Source organism: Rattus norvegicus, chromosome 10 (genome assembly GCF_036323735.1).
Source record: "Rattus norvegicus strain BN/NHsdMcwi chromosome 10, GRCr8, whole genome shotgun sequence".
In the NCBI taxonomy this organism is placed as follows: Eukaryota; Metazoa; Chordata; class Mammalia; order Rodentia; family Muridae; genus Rattus; species Rattus norvegicus.
In genome coordinates, this window is record NC_086028.1 from 47,759,261 (window position 1) to 47,777,295 (window position 18,035).

General features: G+C 46.3%; 2 protein-coding genes and 1 non-coding gene across 9 annotated transcripts in view; all 3 read left to right on the forward strand.

Moving 5' to 3' along the window:
- Nucleotides 1–13,065, forward strand: LOC120095326 (thymosin beta-4-like). Of its 2 annotated transcripts, none has more exons than XM_063270124.1 (3): nucleotides 1–238; nucleotides 5,586–5,678; nucleotides 13,018–13,065. In XM_063270124.1, exon 1 carries the CDS (start codon nucleotides 69–71, stop codon nucleotides 201–203), a length of 135 nt encoding a protein of 44 aa, XP_063126194.1. In that variant the 5' UTR covers nucleotides 1–68; the 3' UTR covers nucleotides 204–238; nucleotides 5,586–5,678; nucleotides 13,018–13,065. The 2 variants fall into 2 exon arrangements, with proteins under 2 accessions (XP_063126194.1, XP_063126195.1); XM_063270125.1 differs by having other exon boundaries at nucleotides 1–207; nucleotides 13,018–13,063.
- On the forward strand, nucleotides 12,134–12,263 carry LOC120095429 (small nucleolar RNA SNORA29). The gene has a single exon (XR_005490902.1). It is a non-coding gene; the product is annotated as a small nucleolar RNA SNORA29 (small nucleolar RNA).
- The window catches only part of Trpv2 (transient receptor potential cation channel, subfamily V, member 2), a 25,734-nt gene continuing 20,661 nt past the window's right edge, over nucleotides 12,963–18,035 (forward strand). The window contains exons 1-2 of one of the 6 annotated variants that reach the window (NM_017207.3): nucleotides 12,963–13,252; nucleotides 15,630–15,952. In NM_017207.3, the coding sequence (NP_058903.2) occupies nucleotides 15,750–15,952 (203 nt within the window). In that variant the 5' untranslated portion in view covers nucleotides 12,963–13,252; nucleotides 15,630–15,749. The remainder of the gene's footprint in view (nucleotides 13,253–15,629; nucleotides 15,953–18,035) is intronic. The other 5 variants (NM_001270797.1, NM_001270798.1, XM_063268817.1 and 2 more) reach the window with 5 other exon arrangements.

Here is an 18,035-nt window from a genome sequence, read left to right on the forward strand (position 1 = left end):
CGGCAGCGGTCTCTGAGCAGATCGGACTCTCCTTGTTCACCCAGCTCGCTCAGCTCCTTCCAGCAACCATGTCTGACAAACCCGATATGGTTGAGATCGAGAAATTCAATAAGTCGAAGTTGAAGAAGACAGAAACGCAAGAGAAAAATCCTTTGCCTTCAAAAGAAACCATTGGACAAGAGAAGCAAGCTGGCGAATCGTAATGAGGCAAGCGCTGCCGATATGCACTGTACATTCCGTGAGCCTTCTTATGTTACTGCTTTTAGCTGTTTAACTTCGTAAGATGCAAAGAGGTGGGATCAAGTTTAAATGACTGTGCTGCCCCTTTCACATCAAAGAAGCAGAACTACTGACCAGGAAGGGCCCCCCCCCTACCCCGCCTCTCCCGCCCACCTGCTGGTCTGGCTGGCAGAGAGGGAAAAGAACTTGCATGTTGGTGAAGGAAAAAGCTGGGTGGGAGACGGTAGAATAGAGAGTAAAACAAAGACGGCCCAAGATGTCCTGCAGGATATAAAAAACAGTTCAATCAGAGTGCGGGTTTTTTGTTTTTTGTTGTTTTGGTTTTTTTTTTTTTTTTTTTTTTGGTTGTTGCTGTTCAAACGATTTTAATTATTGGAATGCACAATTTTTAATATGCAAATAAAGTTTTTTAGATTTATTTATTTATTTATTTATAAGTACACTATAACTGTCTTCAGACACACCAGAAGAGGGCATCAGATCTCATTACAGATGGTTGTGAGTTACCATGTGGGTGTTGGGATTTGAACTCAGCCTCTGGAAGAGCAGTCAGTGCTCTTAACCACTGAGCCATCATCTCTCCACCCCTCAAATAAAGTTTTAAAACCTGAAAGAAAAAAAAAAGAAAAGAAATGAATCACTACAGAATTCTTGGCCTCAGCAGTGTATGGCAGCCTTTGTTGGGCTATCTAGACAACACCATGTAAGCCAAGCTAATAGATCCCATTTTAATATGTATATATTCTCTCTACCGGCTCCATTTCTTTAGAGGACTCTGATTAATAGAGAAACGAGGAGTGAGGGTCTAGGTCTTTGGCAGCGTTTTGTTTTTCAATAGTCTCACTAAACTACCCAGGCTGGCATTGAAATTACTCTGTAGCCCAGGTAAGTCTTGAGTTTTCTGTCTTCTTACCTCCCGTTTGGAGTAGCTGAGATGATGTATGTCCCACCATATCTGGTTTTACGGCTCTGATGGGGATTGAATCAGGGTTTCATGACTGCCAGGCAAAACCATTACCAACTGAGCTGCCCCGCCCTCATTATTTTGAGAGCGTCAGCAAGCGGTCGCCAACTCTCCTCCATTCCTGGCCTCTGCTGACTTTATGCTTCATTTTAAAATCATCAAATGAATTTTGACTTGGAATTCGAACTTCCAACAATTTCTGAAATGGCTTTAAAATGTCTTTTTATCATTGTGTGCTCTATTTTTATGGGAAGCCATGTTCTTAGCTTTGACAAATCATATAATATCAAAATATCGATCAGCTCTGAATAAAGTTGAAAATGCCTCACGTCCTGCAGCATCAAAAACCCAGCTAAGATTTAGTTCTTTTTGCAGAAATAAGCAAGCACTTCCACCTTGATATGTGATTAACTGTCAGCTCTAATAAGTAGTCTACGACTCCGGTACGGTGGCTCAGGCCTTTAGTCCCAGCACCTGGAAAGCAGAGGCAGGCAGATCTCTGTGAGTTTGAGGCCAGCCTCGTCTACAAAGTCCAGTAGAGCCAGGGCTGCTTACACTAAGAAACCCTGTCTCGGGGCTGGGGATTTAGCTCAGTGGTAGAGCGCTTACCTAGGAAGCGCAAGGCCCTGGGTTCGGTCCCCAGCTCCGAAAAAAAGAACCAAAAAAAAAAAAAAAAAAAAAAAAACCCCTGTCTCGAAAAACCAAATATAAATTAATTAATAAATTAATTAATTAATTTAAAGTGGTATACAATTGAATAGATTAACTGTTTAAAAATTCTTTGATTTACACTAGCAAGGGTTTTATTTATATATTAATTTCATATATCTAAATATCTAGGGCCACATAAAAGTTTCTCAGGCAGCCAGGTGTGGTGATACACCTATTGGATCTTAGCCCTCAGGAAACAGAGTCAGGAGACTGTGAGTTCGAGAGGCCAGCTTGGTCTACATAGAAAACTCCAGGACAGGGTTGGGGATTTAGCTCAGTGGTAGAGCACTTGCCTAGCAAGCGCAAGGCCCTGGGTTCGGTCCCCAGCTCTGAAAAAAAGAAAAAAAAGAAAAAAGAAAAAAAGAAAACTCCAGGACAACTAGAACTACATAGAGAGAGACCTTGCTTGGGGGAAAAAAATTCCCTCTCAGGCAAAACCGGATTGCAAATCGAAAGTTCCAGCAGCTCTCACCTAGTCCGCAGAAACTGATCAGACCACTGGGTTCAGCTCTAGCTGCCACTTACAAACAGGTTTTTGTTGCCTCCCATCTAATGAGCTAACAACAGGATCTACTTCCCTGCGTGTGTCCCTCTAATGTGCAAGGTACTCCCAGGACCTTGTTCCCAAGAAACTCCTGAGCTCTGTAAAACCAGAGGGAGATGCTACACGGTCCCCTCCACTCAGCTCCCACCAGCTCCCTCACGCTGAGGTCCTGCCCTAAGACTTGTTGGGGAGGTGGGAGTGGAACAGGAGGGAGGTCCGAAGGCAGACCTTTCTAACAAAGACCTTGACTTCTTAGAGCAGAGATCCAAGTGTGGGCCGGGAAGGATGGCGTAGGAAAGGGGCAGGATGCTGGAGGGTAGCGGAAGGTCTAGGCTGGAATGGGTGGGAAGGGTTTGGCAGGAAAATCGGGAGGGGGGTGTGTGTGCTGAGGCAGAGTGAAGGGCTAGGGGAGTGCGGGAGAAGATGGGAGAGTGGGAGTGGGCAGAGGAAGGGATGTGGAGGAGGGATGGGGAGGGTACGGAGTGGGAGGGACCTGGGAAAATGGGTGCAGGGTGAGGAAGTGGGCTGCAAGTGTATTTTGAGTGGCTAGGTGCAGTAAGGTGGGGCTGTCGACCTGCCTTTGGCTTTCCCAGGTCCGTCCTTGGCTTAGCCGTTTCCTGGGTTGTAGTCATCTTTCTGACTCAGTCGGATGCATCTTTGGCTCCGATTGAGCTGCCTGAGCCTGTCCTTTACCATTCTGCCCCGAATCATTCTTTTACCTGTGGGAGTCTCTCTGTTCCCTCTTTGCCACTAATCAGATTCCTGCCTGGTTTGATCTGTTGCTGTCACCCAGACCAGGAAACAAATGACTTCCTGTCTTGACCTTCTCATGCTAAAACCAGATGTCCATTTCTGGGCAGTGACTAGGATAAAAATTCCCATGAGAGGTCAGGGCTTGTATCTGGGCTCTCAAAGTTAGCCTGGGGCCTGCCTGTGGCTATTCTGGGTCGAGAGAGAGAGAGAGAGAGAGAGAGAGAGAGAGAGAGAGAGAGAGAGAGAGAGAGAGAGAGAGGCACACATCCAGGCCTCTCTGTGTAGAGGTTCCCTAGGGAGAGGCAGGAAGGAGCAGTCCACTTTCCGTGAGAGTATGGATTCTCCCAGGCCCTGCATTTCATCCTTAGTCGGGTAGACTTTGCTCTCTTTCTCCACAAGGGATCTTTGGTCTTGAAGACAGACCCTTTAAGTGTGTCCTTTCTGTGAATCAGTTGTTTTAAACCTCTCCTTCCACCCGTACTCTTACCACCCTCGCTCCCAGAAGCCTGTTCAGTGTTGTTTAAGGAAGTTGGTTTCTTTCCTTTTTATTTTTTTGTCAGTATTAGACACTCAGCTTCAGCAAGCTCCATCTGGTCTGTAGACATGGCCTCGTCTCTGGCTCTAAGCAAGTTTGGGGATTGGTGCAAAGAAAATTAAAGTCAGTAAGTCCAGGTCCTGGCTTGTTACCCCTCCTCCTTAGGACTCTCAGAGGCCCCACTTTTCCTTCTTCTAAGGCCCAGTGACATCCTCCCTCCCACATAAATCCAATGACAGTGATTTCAAACAGATTAGGAAACACTGCTATAAAGAAGTTGCCTTTTGTCTCTGACCTTGCTTCCCTCTCCAGAAGATACGTATACTACACTTTTTGTTGTTGTTGTTGTTGTTTTATTTTTATTTTTATTTTTTGTTCTTTTTTTCGGAGCTGGGGACCGAACCCAGGACCTTGCGCTTCCTAGGTAAGCGCTCTACCACTGAGCTAAATCCCCAGCCCCATACTATACGTTTGTATGAGCATTCACACTGTTTTGTTTTGTTTTTTTAAATAGTGATCTATGGGGCCGGAGAAATGACTCAGTGGTCAAGAGCACTGGCTGCTCTTCCAGGGGAACCTCAGTTTGATTTCCAGCAACCACAGAATAGCTCTCCTGTCTGTGATTCTACTTCCGGGGGAACTGCTGCACCCAAGGGGTGCACAACTATGCACGTAGGCAAACCACACATATGCACAAAGTAAAATTAAAAAACGGAATAAAGAACTTATGTAAAGGCCGGGTGGTGATGGCTCACCCCTTTGATTCCAGAACTCAGGAGGCAGAGGCAGGTGGAACTCTGTGAGTTCAAGGCCAACCTGGTCTACAGAGCGAGCTCCAAGACAACCTTGTCTTGATAAACCAAAAGCAACCAACCAACCAATCTATGTGAAAATAGATTCAAATATAAAAGAAACATTTACAAAAAGCAACAACACATGAGATGAAATAAGGCATAAAAGAATGTAGACTGAAGCCAGCCTGAGACGTTTGTATTTTGCAGAGTGGGGGTGCTGCGTTATGAGTTTCCCATACTTGTCAGCAAGTACTGAGCTATACCAGCCAGCGCTGAGAAAGGAGGAGGGATTTTCTTTACTTGGAGACAGAAAAAGCATTTCAGTCTAGAGCTGTAACTTTATTTCATGCCTTCCTGTTTTGTGGTCACTGAGGGCAGAGGGAAGCAGGCAGACAGGTTGGTCTGTGGCTTGAGTCCTGTCACTATGAAGGCCAAGCTGGGCTGGCATAGATGAGTGCCCCAGACCACCCAGGGGAGTGTGTCAGCAGAGGGACCAAGGCTTGGATTTCAGGTAGAGAAGGGATTCAGTGCGACAGACAGACACAAACTTGAGGTGTGTGCTGCTGCGAAAAGCTTTACTTCTTGGCATAGATTTAAGCAGTTAGAACAGGTACATCATAATTGGCAGTCATCCAGCTCTTATTCATCACCTCACCAAATGCCCGCCGCAAAGAGGAAAGCTAAACATACAGTTTAGGAAACATTTCTCAACTGCAAACAATAGTTTAAAAAACTGCAGTTATACTGCCAGACTTGTGGGGACCAGGTATGCATTCATCATTTACCTTTGTCATAATAAAGTTTAAACTCTATATTTATGGCCTCTCAGAATAATAAGGAAACTTTTGTAACCATAGTTAACTCTTGATAAGTTTGTTCAACTTGTTGGAACTTGTCTATGATCTTTCTAAAAGAATCATTACTGTTTTGAATCATGCTAAACAAAACTTTCCCAAAAACGGGGGAAAGCCTTTTCTGGAACAGCCATGTTGTTAGTAACTGTAATTAATTTCTCTCCTATTTGCTGGGAACCTACGGGTGCAGCAGTTGAATTCATCGCAGCCGTTGAGTTCATCAGGATCATGATGGCGTGAGACGTTTCCTTCTCGGAACTTTCAGTTCCTGAGACATCTAAAGGTACATGACCGTCTTCCCACACTGCTATGTTCTTTTTTTTTTTTTTTTTTTTGGTTCTTTTTTTTTTTTTTTTTTCGGGCTCCGGGACCGAACCCAGGGCCTTGCGCTTCCTGGTAAGCGCTCTACCACTGAGCTAAATCCCCAGCCCCTGCTATGTTCTTAAAACCAGATATTGTTGACAGGCTTAAAGTTGCTAAGATCACCAAGGCTAGAACACAGAAGGCACCTCCACCACAAGCATAGACCCTGGTCATCATCTATTTGTAGGCAGACTGCCAGGGACCTCCAGGAGGCCAAGCCATTCCAGGCACATGCCTCTGTTCTGGATAGAAACGAAGCATAAGAGCTTCCTGTCACGCAGACTCCACTGGAGTGGCTGTGGCAGGTGAGCCTACTGGTTCACATTTTCCTGGGTAAGTTGTAGGCACCAAAGGTGGGACAGGCAGGAGGGCACATGGTGACCCCATCCTCCAGATGGTTGAGTATGTATCTGGATGGTGCTGACTGGGTGTCCCAATCAGCCCTTGGGTGAGCAGGGGATGGTGGTGGTGGTGGATGGGTTTTCCAACAGACGGGGAGTACGAAGTGACTTGAGGCAGTGAAAGGGGGCTGGTAAGGTTAGGAAAGAGTAACAAGTCTCTCACGCACACATACAAGACATGCAAACACACAGGGGCAGTAAAAACATGAACTAACTTCAGGCCAATACACAACACTCGGCCAGCCACATGTTGCCTCAAAGTCAGACACACTGGAGCGAATTCCCTGCCCAAAGTCAATGAATATCCCTTAGGAGTCTGAGTCCACAGACTCCAGGATCTGGTCCACAAGTGTCTCGGGGCTGGAAGTGGGTGGGGAGCCATGCCCTGGGCCCTGTTCTGGGGAATGGGCAGGGGGTTATAGTCTGCTGTGGCAAGGCCCTGAGTGGGGTGTTGGGAACACCTGAAGGTCCCCAAAGGGCCCTGTCCAGGCATGTCCACAAAGCCCTGGGGCTCAGGACAAGATGTCATCTCAGAGACTGTCTGCGGATGCTCGTGCCACCAATTGGCTTCATGCTCAGCCACAGGATTAAGCAAGGTATATTGTAACTTTTGGAAACCTAAGTCCAAGGAGGGCTTTGAGGAAGTCTCGCTTCTCTGTATCATTTCTCTTCCCCCTGTTTTGTTTTTTAAGATTTGTTTATTTTTATGCGTATAAGTGTTTTGCCTGCCTGTGTGTATATGCACCTTGTGCTCTGGTACCCTCAGAGATCAAAAGAGAGTGTCAGTCCCCTGGGATTAAAGTTGCAGACAGTTGTGAGCTTACCTTCAGTGCTGGGATCAAACTGGTTCCTTGGCAAGAGTAGCAAGCTCTGTTTCCTGCTGAGTCATCTCTCCAGCCCCCGGGGTTAGAAAAAAAAAAAAGATAAAATTGCTACACAGCTCACTAGGGAAAAGAATATGATTCACAGAGTCAGGAAGCCAAGATCACCACCAAGATCCCCTGCCTGTCATGTGTCAGTGTTCAGGCTCCAGCACTGGAAAACAGTCAAAGGAAAGTTTTGTAATCTGTGATGTTTTGACTGGCACTTTTATGTAGCCTAAGTTTTAAAAGTTCATGTTATAAAATGTATTGGTACTTCATTTTTTAAAAAAGATTTAATATACATAAGTAAACTGTAGCTGTCTTCAGCACACCAGAAGAGGGCATCAGACCCCATTACAGATGGTTGTGAGCCACCCTGTGGTTGCTGGGATTTGAAGTCAGGACCTCTGGAAGAACAGCTGGCGCTCCTAACCACTGAGCCATCCCTCCAGCTCCACTTCATTCATTTTTTTTAATGGCTAAATATTGGTCAGTTGTGTGGATCTACCAATTTTATGTACTCATTCACCAACTGACAGACATTTGGGTTGCTTGTGTCACTGTTAGGGCAGCCGAATGAAAGCCCGTTCTCTAGCCTCAACAGCCCAAAGAGTTCTCTTTCATAGACCTCCACTTGGGTGCAGCTGGATCCTTGGTTTCACAACAGAAAATAATTTTAAGTCAAGAGAATACAAAGCAAGAATTAGAGTTCACTAAAGTTCTTTGTTGTTGAGGTTTTGGTGTTTGTTTGTTTTGGGGCTAGGGTCTCCTATGTAGCCCTGGCTGCACTGTAACTCACCATGTAAACCAGGCTGGCCTTGAACTCACAGAGATTCATTGCCTCTGTCTCCAGCATGCTGGGATTAAAGGCATATGCTACTATAACTGGCTAAAGTAATTTTTAAAAATACAAATTTAAATGCAATTGTTAACAGAGAGGCACTCCTAGAAAGAGTTATGGACACCCAAAAGAATGGGTAAAGACTTCTCTAAGGAGGTCACACTTAAGTATCTTAGCATGTATGTGGGATTTTGGAATGACGTTGGTTAACAGGTTTCTAAAGAATCCCCTATTTCTTTTTTTTTTTTCCCCCGGAGCTGGGGACCAAACCCAGGGCCTTGTGCTTGCTAGGCAAGCAATCTACCACTGAGCTAAATCCCCAATCCTCTTTCTCCTATTTCTTTTCTTTATTTTTTCTCTCTTTCCTTTCTTTCTTTCTTTTTTTTTATCAAGGCAGGGTTTCTCTGTGTATTCCCGGCTATCCTGAAACTCTTTCTGTAGACCAGGCTGACCTCTAGCACAGAGATCCAACTGCTTCTGCCTCCTAAGTGCTACAGCTCAAGGCATGTACCACCATACCCAGTTCTCTTTCCCCCTTTTCAGTAACTAAGATTGCAGAGTAACTACAGAGGAGCCTTGAATTCCAATCTGCTAAGACAAAATCATGGGTCATAAGGGTTGCACAAAAGAGTTATGGCATGCCTTTTATTACAACCAAGGTTTCTTGTGCAATTCCTAGAAAATTACATATTTATTACTGGGAAAAGAGAAAGGCCATGTATACTTGGCCTTAAGTGAGATTCACTACTATTTTTAAACTCTCATTTGAAAATATCCCTTTATAAGAGAAATATTGTTTCATGCTGAATATAGCAGTACATGCCTTTAATCCCAGCACTCTGGAGGCAGAAGCAAGTAGATACATGTGGGCACAAGGCTAGCCTGATCTGCATATGAAGTTCCAAGCCAGCCAGGGCTATGTGGAGACATGGAGAAACCCTGTCTCAACTCAGAAAGAAACAGAAAACTCTCTATTTCTTGAGCTAGATGTGTGTGTGTGTGTGTGTGTGTGTGTGTGTGTGTGTGTGTTGCCTGAATGTATGTGTGCCATAAGCAAATGGGAAGAAGAAGACCTCAGTTCTCCTGGGATTGGAGCTATGGATGGTTTGAGGCACTGTACAAGTGCTGGAAACCAAACCTGGGTCCTCCACAAGAGTAACAAACTCTCTTAACTGAACTCTCTCCCTAGCACATCAATCTGGGATTCTTGACTCTGCTCTAGGCAGATTCCAACATGAGGGCCCCTTGTTCTTCCCATCCCTGAGAGTCTCCTCTTTTTCTGAGTAGTGCTGCTGTTGTAGCATTTATGTACAAGGTCTATGCTGTCACAGTCCACGTCTTTTAAGTACATGGTTAAGGCTAGAATTTCTGGGCCACATCTTAAGTCTATTTTTAATCTTCCAGAGAAATAGTCAGTATATTCTTATCATTCCCCCCCTGGCCCCAAGCTCCGCATCCTTGCCAATGGATTTGTCATTGTTTTGTTTTTCAAGCCAAGGTCTCTCGGTATAACAACCCTGGCTGTCCTGGAACTTGCTTTGCAGACCAGGCTGGCCTCAAACTCACAGAGATCTGCCTACCTCTGCCTTCCAAGGCTGGGATGAATAAAGCCCAGAGGATGATGATGATGAAAATGATGATGATGGTGATAATTATTTACTTATGTCTATGAGTACACTGGTGCTCTCTTCAGACACACCAGAAGAGGGCATTGGATCCCATTACAGATGGTTGTAAGCCACCATGTGGTTGCTGGGAATTGAACTCAGGACCTCTGGAAGAGCAGTCAGTGCTCTTAACCACTGAGCCATCTCTCCAGCACTCCCCCCCCTTAATTTTAATATTTATTTTTATTTTGTGTGAATGAATGGACATCTGGTGCATGCAGAGACCAGAAACTGTCAGATCTCCTTGAATTGGAGTTACAGACAGCTATGAGCCTTCATGGGTGTGCTGGGAATCAAACTTGGGTCTTCTGTAAGAGCAGTCAGTGCTCTTAACCCCTGAGCTATCTCCTTAGTCCCTTATTTTTATTTATAATCATGTGTCTGTGACCATGTTTTGGTTTGTGTCAGGGCATGTTAGAGTGCAGGTACCCACGGAATCCAGAAGAAGGTATCAGGTCAGAGTTACAGGCAATTTATGAAAGAAAGTGTTTAGTTTGAGCTTACGTTTTCAGAGAGTTACAGTCCATGATGGCGTGGCAAAGGCATGGAGGCAGGAACAACTGAGTGTTTATATCTTGATCAGCAAGGAGGAGGCAGAAATGGAACACTGGAAACAGCATGAATCTTTAAAAAACCCTTTCCTGCTGAGCCATCTTACTGGTTTATTATTTTAAATGTAAAATCACAGCATTAAGAATAAAAAAAAATCTATATCGGGGCTGGAAAGATGGCTCAGTGGTTAAGAGCACTGACTGCCTGAGTTCAAACCCAGCAACCACATGGTGGCTCACAACCATCTGTAATGGGATCCGATGCCCTCTTCTTGTGTGTTTGAAGACGGCTACAGTGTACTTATATATAATAAATAAATAGTTCTTTAAAAAAATTCTGGGGTTGGGGACTTAGCTCAGTGGTAGAGCACTTGCCTAGCAAGTGCAAGGCCCTGGGTTCGGTCCCCAGCTCCGAAAAAAAGAAAAGAAAAAAAAATTCTACATCTCATTCCTCTGCCCTCCGTTGCCTCAAAAATTCTCTTTCAGAGGCTTCACCTCACTCAGGCGAAACTGGATCCTTACCTTTGCCACAGAAAATAATTTCAGGACAAGTGTATATGAAGCAACTGCTTTAACAAGACAGAGTTTGTTAAATGAGATTTTTTTTAAGATTTATTTATTTATTTTACATATGTGGGTACGCTGTCACTGTCTTCAGACACACCAGAAGAAGGCATTGGAACACATTACACATGGTTGTGAGCCACCATGTGGTTGCTGGGAACTGAACTCAGGACCTCTGGAAGTGCAGCCAGTGTTCCTAATCACTGAGCCATCTCTCCAGCCCGTTAAATGAGATTTTTAAGCATATATTTGAATATTTATAAAGTTGATTGCTTAAACGCATATACGTGGCTTGGTTCCTGCTGCAAGGAGTCACATCTTGGGGCCTTGCACAGCTAAATGGATGTTCTGGCGTTAAACTACACTTCGAGTCCTAAGCACATTTTACAACAACGGGTTGCTAAGTACGTTATTATGGGAGCAGGGAATACAGTACAAATCAGCCTCTGCTAGGGGCAAGGCAGGTGTTATAGGAGCACATTTTCTAGGATCCCTCCCCCCAGTTTAGGTCTAGTCCTACTGAGAGGAAGTGGTATTTAAACAGAGAAAATAGAGCAGGAAGCTGTGGCAGAGGCTGGCCTGGCGTGCCCACGTTCAAGCACTGTAAAACCAACAAAGAAACACAAACACAAGTTGAAATTGCTTAGAACTAAGGTCTATGTATATGCTGCTGTGTGCATTTGTGTGTGTGTGTGTGTGTGTGTGTGTATGTGAGTGTGTGAGTATAAGTGTGTGTATGTGTGTGTATGTGGTATGTGGTATGTGTGTGAGTGTGTGTGAGTGAGTGTGTATATGTGTGTATGAGTGTGTGTATGTGTGTGTATGTGGTATGTGTGTGTATGTGTGTGAGTGTGTGTATGTGTGTATGTGTGTGTGAGTGTGTGTGTATGTGTGTGAGTGTGTGTATATGTGTGTGAGTGTGTGTGTGTGAGTGTGAGTGTGTGTAAGTGTGTGTGTGAGTGTGTTGCAGGTAAGACAGATTGTACTACAGAGAAGACAAGACATATTGGAAAGAGTGAAGGGTATTCAGCATCTAGGGCCAGGCCAGTTGGTATTTGTTGAGTTTTGTCTTACACTTGACTCATCTGAAAGATGACCGACCATGGAGGCACACAGCTGTAATGCCAGGACTGTGAAGAGAGAAGCAGGAGGATTGTCACAGTTGGTCTCGTATCAAGTCCTTGCCTCAGACAAAAGTGTAAACCAAACTAAAATCTGAATAGCTGCCGTGGCTGGTGACTGCCATACTGGATGGTACAGGTTTAGAGTGTGACAGGGGGAAGGTGGAGTGGCTGGGGCAGGCCTCTGGACTGCATGCGGTTGTTGTGTGAAGTTTGAGTTTTATTTTTAGTGCTATGAAAAGTGGCTTGGAGCAGAGGAGTGGAGTGACATACATTTATTTATTTATTTATTTATTTATTTATTTATTTATCTATTGTTATTGAGTTCTTCTTTGATTACTGATACTGGAGGGTCAAACACAAGGCCTTACACATGCCATTAAATCCACCATTAAAGCTAAATGCTGTGCTTATGGGATAAATTAAAGGTGCCATGATCTGAAGGGAGAGGGCTTTTCCGTGCCCTCCCTCTATATGAAATGGTTGGAGAGTGAAAAGAAAAAAAAAGAAAGAAAAAAAAAGAAAAAAGAAAGCTAAACGCTGGCCCCTGGTTTATATTTTTAGCAGACCACCTTAGTTGGTATAAGAATGGTGTGTGACGTATGAGTGTAGCAGCGCAGAAGCAGGGCGACGGGTTTGGGAGAACATTCTCAGGGGAGAGAAATTAGTGCTTTGAACCAGACAGAATTTTGAATGTGGAGCAAGGGCAGAGGTCTTCCAGTGAGAAAGAGGGGGAGAACTGGTCCTTGTTCTCCACGGCGGCACCAGGGCTGTACAATTTCAGCCATTCCTGTTGGCCACCGATCCCCACCTGCTGGCTGTTTCTGGAAGTGCCCTTATAAATGGATACAGGAGCCTGGGGTCAGGATGCTGAGTGAATCTTCCTTAGATGGAAATATGGCTGGATGGGTTGGGCTGCATTCTTTGGGGCAAATGTTAGACCGAACCTCTTCTCCTCCTGGGGCTATCACACTCTTCTCTCTCTTGATTATGGGTTAGACAGTGATGAACCACATGGCTGGGGGAGGGCACACGGCGTTAAGAATCAGGAGGGGTGGGTGTCAGTGTTGTAGGGCCATGCCAGTTTCCACCCAAGCCAAGGTCCCAGCACCCTGGAATTGCCTCTGACTGCCCCAGGGGCTACGAGTATGGGTGGAAGTGCGCCGCAGGAGAAGGGCGTGTCTCCCGAAAGCAGGGTGTGGCCACTGGTCCTGAAGATCAGCCGGGTGGCCAGTCACTGGTCTTTGACAGGTCGGCGTTAAACCTGCTCTGTCCACTGTGTGAGACGAACAGGTGGAGGGTGGACGACGCAGAGAAAGCTCGGAGCGGGCCGCGGAGGTTCCCACAGCCCCATTACTGTCAGCGTTGAGCCGCACCCCTCCGGGCCGCACTTCCTCTCTCAGTCCCCGCTGCCGGAGAGCCCCGCTAGGCTCGGTGATCCTAGCCTGCAGTTTGCCGCCGCTACACCTTGGCTTCAGCCTGCGGGGTAAGTCGAAGGGCAATTTCAGGATGTCCTAGGGGGTTGCATCTGGAAATCAATGACAGTGAACGATTGGGTTGCTCTCCTGGCATCTCCATCCTGGAATAAGGGTCTGCTTGGCTCTGGCTCCCTGAACCTCCAGGCCTCTTCTACTGCCAGAAAGAGGTTCCCAGGAGATAAGGTAGGCAGTCGCTGGGAAGACAGTTGTTGCTGCTGGGGGCTGGGAATGATGTCAGAGGCAGCATCGGGCAGGATTTGCTTGAGGATAGAAGCTAGACTGTGCAAAAGGAGGATGCCCATGTCCTACTAACATGGGCAGAAAGGCGAAGGCTCACAAATACTAGCGGAGGTAGTCACAGGTCCCCTGGCTATTGTGGAAAACGCCCTACCCAGTTCTCTGAGTACTGGGATCCTGTAACAAATTGAGAGCGGGCTCAGACCACGCTGCTACTTCCTTTCTTAGTCCTGTTTTCTGTCTTTTCCTTTTGCCAACCTGCCCCCTACCTCTTTCTCCTAGCCCCCACTGTCTCATGACCGGGCTGTAAGTCATTCGTTCCTTCCGTTTCTGAACTCTGGGGAAGACAGAGGCTCCCCAGCGTTAACCAGGTCCCAGCCCTGGCCACACAATGGAGGCTGTGGTTGCAGTTTCTATCCGATAAGGCCGAGATTAGCTGTCAGTTAACCTCAGACCCAGTATGGAGTCTGAGGTGGGAAGTCAGATAACGCTTGCTACCTCCTTGCTACCTCTAAAGCCCCTCCAGGGGTGGCATCTTACGCCTTCAGATGGGAGTCAGACTGGAAACATGATCGGGCTCCGAGAACTGAAGAGGACCCAGATGACACAAACGGTGGAATCCCACTTCTCTTTTCCAACCCGAGGTTGTTCTGGCAGCAAAAGGAAGGACTTGATAGGCCAGTGGTTCCCTGGATCTCTCCCTCTCTACAATAAGGGTTGCCCTTGGCCTGCCCTGGCCCAACAATTGAACTTTTATCTGTCTGAACCTTTAGGCACTGGGGTTAATATCAGGTAGAGAAAGGGTGGGGTTGTGAACACAAACATTCTTTTCCCTAAGTAGGGTTTGAGTCTTGTTAAACATCAGAAATCCACCAGGGGTAAACTAAAGACAGTCCTGAGTTCCTGTGAGATAATAGCAAAGTGAAAACCCTGTCAGGTCCCTGCTTCCCAGCGCATCCTCATGCGGCCTCATGGCTGATTTTCCCTATTGGAAGGCTGACTGCTTCCTCTTCTCCTACACCCCGTCCCGTGACCCCACTCCTGTTTTTGTTTGTTTGGTTGGTTGGTTGGTTGGGTTTTTTGTTTGTTTGTTTTGCTTTGTTTTATTTTGAGACAGGGTTTCATTTTGCAGCCTTGGTCTTGGAACTCTCTATGTAGACCTGGCTGGCCTCTGCCTCCTGAACGCTGGGTTTAAAAGCATGTACTGGGCTATAGAGATGGCTCAGCAGTTAAGAGCACTGTCTGCTCATCCAGAGGTCCTGAGTCCAATTCCCAGCAACCACGTGGTGACTCACAACCATCTGTAATGGGATCCTATTCCCTCTTCTTGTGTGTCTGAAGACAGCTATAGTGTACTCATATAAGTAACAAATAAATAAATCTAAAGTTCAAATTTAAAGAAAAAGGCATTTAGAAGAAATAAAGACGTGTACCACCAGGCATAGCTGTCTTTAATTTTTAATTTTTTAAATTTTCTGTGTATGTAGGTATGGTTCTGGGTGTGTGTGGATGCCAGAAGTAGATGTGGAGTGTTCGCGTCGTTCTCAGCTTTGTTTTTTGAGCTAGGTTCTCTCACTGAACTCAGCTGGATTGGCTAGCCAGCAAGCCTCTTGACTCTATCTGCCTTTCTTCTCTGAAATTAAAGATATACCATGACTTGTGACTTTTTATGTGGGTGCCCAGATCCTTCAACTCCTCCTGGTTGTGTGACAAGCCGTTTGCTGACCCAGCTCTTTCCTTATTCCCCTTTCCTTCTTTGCTTTTTTGAGAGAGAGTATCCCAGGCTACTTTCAAACTCTGTGGAGGAGAGGATGACCTTGAACTTCTGATCCTCCAGCTCCTACATCTTTCTAAAGAATATTTTATCAATTTATTACTTATTTTCTGGATATGGGTGTGCACCACGTGTGTGCCTGATACCCACAGAACACATGGATCCCCTGGAACTGGAATTACAGAGGGTTGTGAGGCACCATGCAGTGCTGGGCCTTGAACTCTGATTCTCTGGAAGAGTCATCAGTGCTCTTAACCACTCAGCCATCTCTGCAGCACCTTGCCTTGGATTGCTACGGGTGGCTCATGCTTTGCTGGGTATAGAAGTCAGCACTTGGTACATGGTAAAGACTCACTCTATTTACTACACTTTAGCCCCTCTCCATCACCTTCTCCAGGTCCCAGCCAGGCCTGCCCCTGCGGTATGAGAGAGGAACCTTAACATCTCCATCTCTACAGAGGTTTCAGCTGTAAGGAGCATCCTCCTCTCTCAGGATGACTTCAGCCTCCAGCCCCCCAGCTTTCAGGCTGGAGACTTCCGATGGAGATGAAGAGGGCAATGCTGAGGTGAACAAGGGGAAGCAGGAACCGCCCCCCATGGAGTCACCATTCCAGAGGGAGGACCGGAATTCCTCCCCTCAGATCAAAGTGAACCTCAACTTCATAAAGAGACCTCCTAAAAACACTTCTGCTCCCAGGTAAGGCAGCAGATGGAGATGGGACAAGCTCCCACACAGCACTCCAAGTCACTCAGTGGCCAATCTGTCCTAAGTGTCTCTTCCTTATAGCCTAGCTCTAAAGTCCCTCAGTCTGCTCTCTAGGGTAACTTCTCCCAGAATGCTCTCCATTCTTGGCCCTCTGCCAAGATTATGCTTTTGGTAGAGACATTTACATCCAGTACCAAGTGTGCAGCCAACAATCAAATCCCACTTCTTGCTGTTTTGAGTCTCACCCATTTTGGTCCCAGTGGTAGCTGGTGGCCGTAGCAGGATCCACAGCACATCCAGGGAGAGAGAGACAGAGACGTTTGGAAATCCCTGCTTTACTCCAAGGTTAACCTAGTCAGTCACTCAGGCAATGTAGACCCTGAGAATCGAGGACAGTGGGCTTCCTCGTATAGTCATCTGCAGTTTGAGTTTCCTGTGTTACAGCTACCAATTCAGGAAGTGAGTTTGGGGGCATCTTCTAGTTCAGCTAGGGTACTGAACCTGGCTTCCCAGAATCCTCATGGGCTGGCCCATTTCTCCCTTCTCATCCCTGAGATATGGCCGCCGTTAGCCTTGGCACACTGTTGTTTGTGTCAGAGAACAGTGGCTAAGTTCGGTGACAGCACAGACAGGTGCACGGGAGACATCCGTGAGTACTTGGGTAGTAATGGTGATAGAATGGGCTCCATGATACCCTTAGAACCCAGTCTGTGCCTTACTTTGCTTCCCTATTCCAAGGCCATGATTGTTGCCCTAGTGGCAGGGAGCAGGGTCCAAATGGCCACATCGTCCAAGCAGACAAAACTCAGGTTTTGGCAGAGCCCTTCCTAGTCTCTGGCCATAGGGCTAACCGGATGAATGACGTTCGTCTAGCTGGAATGACACAGACACACACACAGACACATACCTGTGTACTGTTGCACCTATGAGGGCTGGCTTTAAATGCACCATGACTGTATGCATATCTTCAAGTGTGAATGACCCCGTTAGTCACCCATCCGTTATGAGGTCAGCTCATTCCACAGGAGATTTGCTTGTTTGCTTTCTTGTTTCAAGACCAAGTCTTGCTATATAGCCTAGGCTAGCCTCCAATGTGGGGTGATCCTCCTGCTTCAGCCTCATGAGTGGAGGGATTACAGGCATGTGCTAACATGCCCAGCTTTTCACAGATGTTAAGCTGGGACCTGAGAGTCCCAACATCATAAAGGAGCCATCTTCTCTTAAGTTGCCCTCTCTCCCTTCATATCTTCTTTTCATAGTTCCAGCGGCCAGGTTACCTAGACTCATTAGGGACCCAGAGTGCTGTGTACCGGACCTAGTATATGGGCTAGAGTACTTTGTTTTATGATATTTTCTTGGGTCCCTATAACAACCCTTGAATATTTCCATCTTTCAAAGAGGAAAATAGACTGAGAGAGGTCGGTTAAGTGACTTGTGAGGGAGATAGCACCACTTCACTAGACAACTGCTCCCTATCACAAGACAGTACCAGATTGTATGAGTATCCACAAGAGGCCTCTTCTGGACTCTACAGAAGACATTTCCCAGAAGTGTGGCTTCTCAGTAAAACCGTGGTCAGCAGATGACATTGGTGCTGGGCAAGGGTGATAGCCTATCTCTGGGGAACTTCTTGCCTGGTTTAGACACCTGTCTTGGGGTTGAGATGGGACCTGATAGTAGGCAGCCCCCATGGTGGCTCCAATTCTGCTCTGTGTGACTTTGGGTAAATTGTTTTACTTGTGTACCTAATGGAGAGAAGGGTGCTTCACTACCTGTAGGCCTGGAGTGCAGATTAACGGTGTAGACACCTTTCCAGGAATGATCTCTGAGAAGAGGGGTGAAAAGCTTTTCTTAACCTTTTCACTGCTGCTGGGCTGAATCCCAGGGCCTTATGCACACTAGGCAAGCACTTTACTGCTGAACTATACACCCCCATCCCCTCCATCCCTGTTTCCACTTTGTCTTCGAAGTCAGTGACACATGCAGCCTTTAGTTCTCACACGACCCTGTCCAGACCCATGCAAGGGCCACTGTAAGGTGTGAGAGCTGAAAAGACCCCTGTGGGATAATTAGT